The 10,124-nt window shown below is 53.0% G+C and overlaps 1 protein-coding gene across 1 annotated transcript in view; it reads left to right on the top strand.

Annotated features, from left to right (window-relative positions):
* Positions 1-9,934: 9,934 nt before the first annotated feature.
* Positions 9,935-10,124, top strand: part of GRID1 (glutamate ionotropic receptor delta type subunit 1) — a gene marked incomplete at its 3' end in the record, with an annotated part of 707,181 nt that continues 706,991 nt past the window's right edge. The window contains exon 1 of the mRNA XM_077746455.1: positions 9,935-10,013. Within this exon, the coding sequence (XP_077602581.1) occupies positions 9,935-10,013 (79 nt within the window). The remainder of the gene's footprint in view (positions 10,014-10,124) is intronic.

Here is a 10,124-nt window from a genome sequence, read left to right as displayed (position 1 = left end):
TTGGCGCAAGCAGAGAGTGGGTTTATAATTGGTGCTGTAGGACACTTGTCTGCTGTTCTGTGGCGGTGGCCTGGCCTTGGGGGTTGGGCCTAGACCTCGCAGAGTTGGGACGTATCAAGGCAAACTCTTTCTGACTAGCAAATGGTTCAAAGGGCTGTAGGGCCAGACTGCCTGGGTTCAAACCCTGCTCTAGCTGGGCAGTTTCCTTCTCTGCAAAATGGGAATAATTAGTGCACCTCCCTAATTAAGGACTGGTGAAGATTAAATGAGTTACTGTGTGTAAAGTATTACAACAAGGCCTGGACCATAGTAAACGTTGGCGATTACTGTTATTTTCATTGAGACCAGGGCTGTCTGGCTTCCGACCAACAGCCCAATTGCCCTCAGCTCTCCCTGGCCAGGTCAAGGCGCCTTTCCCTCCTAATGGCCCCTTGCGGGTCGCAGCCGGGCCTGCGCCCCCGGCCGCCAGCAGGGGGCAGCATTGCACCACGGCTGCCTCTGGGCGGCGCAGTAGGTTCAGCCTCGGAAGCTGGGAGCTTCGTCCCTCGCGCTTTTCTCGCTGTCCCGGCGGCGCTGTGGGCAAGGGAGCTTGGAGAACGCGGTCTCTGCAGGACACCCGGCTCCTCTCCTGGCCTGGCGTCTCGCCTCCACCTCCTTCCTTCTCTGCCTCTGTGCAGCCTGGAGGCGCTCCGGCGTGCCCTGCCTCCCGTGCACGATCTCCTCGTCTGTGAAATGGGAATAATGGCACAGTGTCGCACGGCGTGGCCCAGGCCGGGTGCAGAGTGATGGGCAGGAAATGTTTTAACCTCCACCACGTCTTTCCGTAGGGAGTAGGCTGGGCTGGGCCGGGCCGGCCGGCATCAGGCCGGGGGTTATCTGGGCAAGTGTGACCGATTGAGGGAAAGCGTGGCCGTGAAGGTGTACACACTGGCTTCTGGTCCAGTCTGTGGCTGGTCCTGAAGACAGGGCTGATCTGGGCATGAGCACATGCCATTCTTGAACCTGCTCAGTGCCTTTGCTTGTCCTTCCTTGAATGCTCCCTCCCGTTTGTTCTTCTAACCCACTTTATGCTCCTCAGAAGTTTTTAACAGCCTCCTAGCTCCCCCAGGGCCTGGCATCAGCTTCCCTTGGCCCCTGCCAGACCCCAACAGCAGTCCTGGCCCCGCCTGTGCCAGGCTCTGGGCCTCGCCTCAGGACTCTGTTCCCCCATGGCCCTTAGCAGTGGACCACGGGAGTGGCCTGGCATGAGTAAAGGAAGGTCTCAGGTCCGTGATCCCTGTCCTGGGGTCTCAAGGACTCAGCCCCTGGCTGCTCTACCCCATAGTTCCTGGAGGGGCTTGAACATTGGCCAAAGGGACCCTACTACCTTCACCGTCTGTGGTGACACACCCCGGCAGATGATGGCAAATGCAGTTCACCCTTTTTAGGAACCTGGGACAGGAAAAGACCTGTCAAAGAAAGAGCACTCAGTGGCCCCAGCAATCAGGGAATGCACATTAAGACAACTTTGAGGCCCAACTTTTCACTTACCAAAATGAACAACACATGAGAAATTAACAATGCCTAGTGTTGTGGAGGTACAGAGAAACATTTTCAGGAATCCTTCATGGATTTGTAAATTGGTTTTAAAAAACAGCTTTTGAGGGCAATTTTGGAAATATGTATTAAAGGATCTAAATTATGCATAACCTTCCTAGGCATTTATTCTAAGAAAAATAATTGCATAAAAGCTGAGCATGCCTGAGTAAGTACTTTTACAGTGGCATTGTTTATAACGGTAAAATTGGGTAAAAAACTGTCTCACAGCAAGTGACTGGTTAAATAAAGTAGGATAGATCTGTGGAATAGAACCGCAATCAGCCATTAAAAATCAAGTTTTCAGAAAACAATTTTGTGGCAGGGGGAAGTGCTCATATTAGAATGCTCATTCACTCATTAATTAATTCATTGATCTAACTAACATTTATTGAACATCTAGACATGCCATTGTTCTAGATACAGAAAATATAATTATAAACAAGGTAGATACTATTCTTCTCATGAGGCTTATCTTCTATAGGGAGGAGACAGACAATAAACAAGCAAAAATTAAATAATTTCAGATAATGGTGCTTTTGTCTGCTTCTGTTTAAAAAAATATCTGAATTGAAAAAAAGCACAGAGAAAACACTCATAATGTCAACAGTGGCTGTGTCTGGTTGGTGATATCAGTTAGGATTTGTATTACAAATAACCGAAAACTTTACTGCAGTACCTTAAATAGTCAAAGGCTTAACTGTTCTCTGTGTCCAAAGCTGAAAAAGCCTACCATTTTCATCCGGCGGCTCTGCCATCCTGGGCTAGAGCTGTCAGCCCCACGCTTGGCTTCTCAAAGTCACAGATGGCAGCCTCTCTTCTGGATCTCTCATCCACATTCTAGGTTGGAGACAAGAACCGGCAAGAGCAAACTCTTTCCCCTTCGAGGCACTGCTTTTTTATTACCCAGGAGCAGAGCTTCAGCCAATGTCTGATTGGTTAGAAAGTGTCACGTGGCTGCTTCTAGCTGAAGAAAGGTGTGGAAGAGCACGGAGGTGGTGTGATGAGTGAATGTTAATTTTCTTCTCCACGTTTTCTGGCATTTTCTAAACCAAGCCAGACCCTAAAACAAGCTTTTGCATAGAGAAGGAAAGGGATTTGTATGGTTTAAAAGAAAAAGGGCAAGGGTGGATGGCTACGTGGGACACAAGAGCAGAGCGAAGCCTGTGGCAGCTGGACCCCTGCGGATCTCTCCAGAAGATTCCAGTCCCTTTTGGTTCGTGGGCGCCTCAGGCTAGTGCCGCTCTGAGAACACGCAGTGAAGTGCAAGCCCATGGCTGCCCCAGGGGGGCTGCTCCCTCCGCTGGCGGCCTGGCTGGCCTGCCCTCCTGTTTCTACTCGCTGGTCTGCAGGAGGGGTGGATGTGCGCCGATGCAGAGCGGGGCCCACTGGCCTTTGGGCCTTTCTCTGCGAACATGCTGGACTTTGTCCCCCCTGCACAGGCCCCGGTGGCTCATGACAGGCCGACATGGCTCTGCATCCTGGCTTCCTTTTTGTGTCCTGTGGTTGCTGTATCAAATTATCAGAAACTGGGTGCCTTAGAACAGTTTATTCTGTCATAGTTCTGGAGGCCAGAGGTCTGAAATCTGGTGGGGCCATGCTCCTTCCGGAGGCTCTGGGGCGAGAGTCTGTCCTTGGCTCTTCCAGGTCCTGGTGGTTGTTGACAGTCCCTTGGCTTGTGGCTGCATCTCTCCAATCCCTGCCTCTGTGGTCACATCACCTTCTGTCTGTGTGTCTACCTCTGTCTCTCTCTTATAAAGATGCTTGTGATGGCATTTGGTGTCAATCCAGGCAATCTAGGACAGTCCTCATCTACCTTAGTTACAACTGCAAAGACATTTTTCCCCCCCTCGAATAAGGTCACATTTACAGGTTCTGAATATTAGGATGTGGATATTTTGGGGGGAGGGCACCTTTCAGCAGATCATACCCATTAACTGTCCAGCGACTTCCCTGCTTTGAGCCTCAGTGATCTCATCTGCAGATTGTGGATGAGAAGCCCATTTTCACAGCGTCTTGTGATGATCACCAACCATATGAGCAAAAGGTCTGGGCCTCTCTGTGGTTGAGCCCTGCCCCTCCTCTCCCCTCTGATCTCCGAGGGCTGTTCTCATCTCCTAGGTCAGCCTCTCCCTCCCTCTCTTTTATCGTTGACCTGTTCTGATCCCAGAGACAGTTAAGAGGAGCTAGGAGGCATACGTGAGGGCCTCCAGTCTGCAGACCCTTGTCCCCATCTCCACTGCGTCTCCTTCTTGTGTCATGGGCGCCCCCCCTCAGTGAGGTGTGTATGGTGCCGCTGTGCCCAGGCATGGAATGTGGCAAGGGTCAGACACAGGCAGGCTCCCTTCCTCCCCTGGGGCCCCCCTGCTGGGGCTTCTGCCCTCCTACCACCTCTGTTTTCCCTGGGGCTCTCTGTTTTCCAGACGAGTCTCTGGGAAGTCAGGGACCTTGCCCAAGGTTGCACAGCATGTTAGCAGTGTCTCCAGAGCCCGTGTCATCTCCCCACCTCGTCTGAGGCTGCACTGGGCAGCCCCTGCTCCAAGCCAAGCGCCTCGGAACATCCCTGGGAGGTAGAACGTTCATCCTTTGGCTTTACAGGGTGCTAAATGCGTCATGACAACCAGACTGGAAAAAATCAATCACAATTTCATTTCATCTCCAGATAAAAGAAGAGGTTTACAGGCCAGAAAACCTCCTTATGGAAATAGGTGTGTCCATGAGCAGGGTGATCTGATCTGTTAGGGGTTGTTTCTATTAGGATGCCTGGGTTTGGGGAAGGGGTTATCTGCCAGATGAACCAGGGCTCCAGGCAGATGTAGTTTCCCTAATCCCTGCTCCCCTGGGAAAATGGGGGGCTGAGCTCTGGGAGACTGCAGGTCCAGGTTGGTACGAGCTGCTGGGCTGCACCTGGCTTAGGATGGGACGAGGTGGGAGGTGGTGGGCCTCTCACATTCAGTTAACAAAGTGGCTTCAGTCTCCACCATGTAGCTCCCAGTCTGGTGTGCGAGTTGACATTTGGGCACCCCATTGCAGATGTGGAGCAGGCCAGGACTGGGGTCTAGTGAGCCTCACCTCACCTGTGAACACCCGCAGCCCCATCCCCGTGGAGGGCAGAGGACATATGACTGGCACAGAGTGTCCTTTGCAGAGCCAGGGCTGGAGTCTCTTGTGAGATCCCTGGTGGCGGGGGGATAAGGGCCTCTCCTCTATTGTGACTCTCCACTGCAGATCAGTGGCCTTCTGGCTCCCCTAGGACACCCACTCAGGACACACAGTTGACACATTTCTGGCTGAGGAGATACCCCAGGGCGCTGCTCTATGTATGGGGACCGGTGAATCTAGCCTCAGCATCTCTTACCTGGGCTATTCTGGCAACTTCCACCCAGGGCATTCCACGAACTTCTCCTTCACATTCTCTTCCCTCTTCATTGCTTTACGTGCTTCTATCACCACTCTTTCCCTCTTGCTGTTCTCTCTGCTTGAAATGTGTACTTTTTCGCATAGTTCACAGTCTCAGCTCAACCTGCATGGAGCCAGTGTAGGCAGGGGCAGGAGGGGCCCTGGGCATTGGTGGGAGGGGCGGGGGCATCTGCGGAGCTCCGTGTCCTGGATCTGGAGCCCTGGACAGTGCCTGATGAAGGTGTGGAGCCCTGAGTTTGGCTGTAGGGAAGGACAGACAAGCCAGGGGTCAGTTTCCTGCTACTTGGTCCTACTTGGGGAATTGGGAGCTCCTCCAGATGCAAAAAAGCCAAGGCTCAGGGGCTGAGGAAAGAGGGAAGAGCCTCCTCAGGCCTTGTAACTGGGAAGCAGGACTCCAGCAGGCGACCGGGAAGGGTTATGTGCTCAGGGAGAGACTTCTTGGGGCTGTGGTTTCTACACTTTAGACTCTCATCTGTGGAATGCTTTCCTCACATGCAATGGATCCAGAACACCCCCTTGCAAGATGCAGGAAGTGGGGTGGATCTAGAGCCCCAAAGGCCCTGAGCCTCCTCTGAAGAACCTCCTAGATCCAGGCTGGGGAGCACACACCTGGAGGATCACTGCTTTGGATGAGGTTGGGACTCAGACTGCCCCAGGAGGCCCGGGATTAAGATGACAGGTCACAGGGATCCTTCCTGGGAGCCTCCCTCCCTTCCTATCGCTCTCCCTTGGCATGCCATAATACTTTTGTGCAAACTTTGGCCTGCCTTGTCTGATCTTCAGACGAGCCTATGGCAAGGATGGAGCTTGCTGGACTCTCAGGAGGCCAGGGGGAACCCCTGGATGTCAGTACGAGAGCCTCAGATGGGCCGGAGCTGGTGTTTGGTTCTACCACCCACCCTGCCTGGAAAGCATGGGTCCAGGGACCAGATGTATGTGGTCCAGCTTTTCACCCAGGAGTGAAACTTTTCGCTTTTCGAAGGAAGCAACATTTCACGCAGGTAACTGTTTGGACTACCTTGGTTTTTAGCAGACTGAGCACCCTGTCTTGGGCCCCAGTTTCCTGACAGTATAATGGGTATAAAGAAGGGGTCTCTACCCTGCAAAGATAAGGTGCTATATCTAGGGAGGGCACCCTGGGTATGGTTTTCTTCCTCCTCGCTGGGAATGATTCCAGCAAGCAGAAGCCCTCCTCTACCTGGGGTGCCAGCCATGGGCGCCCATACTGTGCCATTGGCAGTGCGGTGGAGAGGGTACCCCGAGAAGGTGCAGAAGCTGAGTGTGGGCAGGGGGTGGGGGCATACAAGTGGGTCCTGCCCAGGTGGCTCCACTCCCCCATCCTCCACCTCAGGAAAACCAAAGGCCAAGTGAATAGAAGGCTCAAATAGTAGAGTGAACGATGCAAAAGATTGCTGGCTTGGGAAATTGAAAGCAAAAGCCCATGACGCTAACCAAGAGTAAAGTAAAATAAAAAATATGGTAATATAAAAGAAGATCAAATAAAATAAATATTAACTGAGAAACTGTGAAAGTGAGATGAAAGACGTTGGCAAGAAGGGGCAAGGAAGACAGAGTAGAGATTTACTTTGTGTATAAAGGGCCCTTGTATGTAAAGGGCCATTTACATACAGTTGGAGAGCCAAAGGGGTAAATGAGTGATAAATACAGGTTTGTTTGTTTGTTTTAAAGAAAAACCCAGTGGGTTAAGAGGGGCAAGTGGCAGTGAAGTTTTCTGAGCTCAGAATCCTGGCAGAGGGTGGGTCTTCTGGAGCCCATGGGTCTAGCCTGGGCTCAGGCTGCAGGGCTCCAAGCTTGGCTCCTTCTAAGTTGCTGGCTGACCTCAGGGCTCGGGCTGGTCTCCTCCTACTGACCTTGGTGTCTCTGTCAAAGCCTGCAGAGAATTCCTCCAGGCTGGGCTTTGGTCTTTCTTGCTAGCAGTAACCTTCATGTAGGGCCTGGGCTGAATTGTCTTAGAAATCCCTGGTGGGGTCTATGCTGGGGAGGGAAGTGGAAGGCAGTTTTTCAGATCTTATTTGGGGGGCTCTCTGGGAGGAAACATGATTAGGGAGGGGCACCTCTGCAGGGGTTGGGCGGTGGTGGATCTATACTGAGCAGGGACTGTGCTGGGGCGACAGGCACCTGGGAGAGACAGGATTCCAGCTGGCCCTTCCTCAGTACAGTTATTGGCTGGGTTGAGAAAGGAGAGGTCTGCATTTCTGGAATGATAGAGCTCTAAGTTACAATGATTATGGCTTCCTCGCTGACCACCATGGGCTCTCACTTTGCCTTGCCAATTTGTCTGTAGCTTCGGCGGTAAACTACTGACATTCAATACCCTTCCAGTTGAGATTCCTGATGCGGCAATCGATCTTTTTACATCCTTCTTTATTTCCTTGTATGCAAAAACGGGAATGCCACCTCGACAGGTAAGATGTAGGGTACTGGGCACAGTGCCCACCACGTGGTAAATGCTAAATACATGTAGTTAGAATCAGTGTAACCGAATAAGTCTTTAGTAAAAGTAATCACCTGTATTGGCTGAACTCTGTGCAAAAGAAGGATTTATTGGCTCAGTTTTAATTTCTGTGAATACATCTTGTGTAGTTAGGAGCAAATCAAGAAGACTGAGTCCTGGGTCGGCCAGCAGCTGACCTCATGCCTCGAGTCAGTCACTCACTTCTTTATCTGAGCTTCAGTTTTCCCTTCTGTGAAATGGGTAGGTAATATATGACCCAGAGTTTGCTAATCTATCTTCTTCAGCCAAGTTATTACAGGGTGATCTTGCTTGTCACGTAGAATTGCTTCCCTAGGAGCCTGGTTTTGGGAGGCAGCTTTTGCGGTCTCAGGGGGTTATTAGGGCTTAAAGGGACTAGACTGGCTGGGATCAATAAATAATTAAGGGTTTGATGAGCCTGATAAAGCCCTTAATAATAGCCAATGTCCTTGAAATTTGGTAGTCCCAACTTCAGGTGGCAGAGGATTAACAGTCTTGCCTAGAGGTGAGTGTGCATAGGGACAAGTGACCCTTGGGCCTGCCTCCCAGCTCCAGGAGAAATGTGACCTGTGCAGAGTTCCCCTTGAGGCCAGGCAAGTGGAACCCAGTCCATCCCAGCCTGTCAGGGAAAGCTGGCCTGGTTTGGGAATGTAGGAGTATGAGCACTAGGAGATGAGCATCTGCTGATGGCGGTGGACCCCACCCTGTGGGAGGTAGAGGGGGAGGGGCTACTTAGGGCAGGAAGGGAGGTTGCCCCAGGCCAACAGCTTCTGAGGGGATTCTAACCTGAGTGACAACCCTCATGCCCCAAACCAGAAGGACCTCATCATCCAGACTAGAAACGGACAGAAGTCTCCTCAAAACGGTGTGTGTTGATAGGTTGTGTTCTTAATACTTAGAAGGGAGGTCTTGAGGACTGGCCTGCTGCAATCATGCTATCCCTACTTAGTGCGATGTACACCAAGGAAACTTCCAACTGGGCTAGAAGTATCACATACTTTATTAACACACTGCAGAGGCCCAAAGAAGTTGAATTTGGGGATTCCTCACTCTGTGGCTCTTGGCCTCAGGTTTGAGCCCCTACTGGATGACCACACCCGCTATCTTTCCAAGGTGGGCAGCCCCATAGGAACCAAATGGTTATACAATAAAGTCCATCCTTTATTTCTCTACTGTCTATAACTTTTTGGCCAGCGAATGGTGGAATTTTGAGAGAATGAGAATGGAGGCATGAACGAGTAGGGGTTTGGAGAGGCTGGTTGGGCCCCAAAGATAGGTTTCTTAAGGAAGTGCATATGTGTGGGCACCACACCCAGCCCCCCAAAGCCCAACCTCCTTTAGGCTCTGTCATTCCTCTCTTCTTGCCCATTGGCTCCTCATCCTGGAAGCCACCTTGCCTGCTCATGTGGTTCCCCGCTATTTCTCCAACCCAGCTTTTACTCTCCACCAGGCTGCCCCCACCGGGCTGAGTCAGCCCCAGCAGCCACTGCAAGGGCTGCCTCATTGCTCTCCAGGCTTGTACTTGGCCCTCTCTGCACAGCCACCTCCCCCACCTTTCCAAAGTAACATTTGTCAATGACTCCTCCGTGGTTGGCAGCTTGAGACACACACACACACACACACACACACACTAAATTCTTTATCTTCCTAACTTGGCTGAATAACCAGTGTTCAATGCCTGGAGGCCTCTCTTCCTTCTCCCTTGATACCCCCCACTCAGCTTTTAGAACTGTCACCTCCTCCAGGAAGCCATCCCTGGCTCTTCCTCGCATGCTTGGCCATATGCATACATGGCTCTTTCAAGGTCCTCGCCACATCTTTTAATGATCTGTTTAGGTGTCCGCCGCTCCCACTGCGCGGGGAGTTCCAGGCAAGGTCTGTTGCTAAGCCCCTCCAGGTCCCTTGCGTCTATCGCGGGGCATGGCAGGTGCCTTCCGGCTGAGACTACAGGGCCATGGGGCGTTCCTGGGTTTTCCCCAGCGGTCCCTTACACTAGGCTCTGCCAGACGAGCCCAGACCGAGCTTCCGCGGAATTGGGGTCCTTCCGGAAGTCTCAGCTATCTCCCCGAAATCTTGGGCGTGCCACGTGGAGCCCATTCCGTCTGGGACTTGGGGGTGGGGGAGCTGCGCGTCAGGCTTGCCATCTCTTCCCAGGCTTGAGCTCACACTGGTTAACCCTGCATCTGGCGATGACCCGCCGTAGGCATTCACCAGGCGGCAGAGAGAGCTGGTTCGGCGCTGGCCGCCAGGAGCGGGCTCTCCGCCCGGGCTCGCGCGTGAAGGCTCCGTGCAGAGTGGGAGTCTGAGTACGCCGGCCGCTTGGAAGGCTCCTCACGTCCAGGCGCCGCGGTCACGGCTGCGCCGGTTTCCGGCCATGAATTAGGCTTCAGAGTCNCCCTCGGCCTCGCCCCGGGCCCGGGCGGATGAGCCGCGCGCCCGGGGGACATGGAAGCGCTGACGCTGTGGCTTCTCCCCTGGATATGCCAGTGCGTGTCGGTGCGGGCCGACTCCATCATCCACATCGGTGAGCGCGGCGGGCAGCAGGGTCGAGGCTGGGCGGGGGCCCCAGCGGCGTGGGGGGTGCGCGGCGTCCAAACTTGGCGGTTCCCCGGGCTGAGGGGCTCGGGGGGCGGTG

Source organism: Crocuta crocuta, unplaced genomic scaffold (assembly GCF_008692635.1).
Source record: "Crocuta crocuta isolate KB4526 unplaced genomic scaffold, BGI_CrCroc_1.0 scaffold28, whole genome shotgun sequence".
Classification (NCBI taxonomy): domain Eukaryota; kingdom Metazoa; phylum Chordata; class Mammalia; order Carnivora; family Hyaenidae; genus Crocuta; species Crocuta crocuta.
Note: the sequence above shows the minus strand (reverse complement) of the source record. Positions and strands in the feature narration are given on the sequence as shown.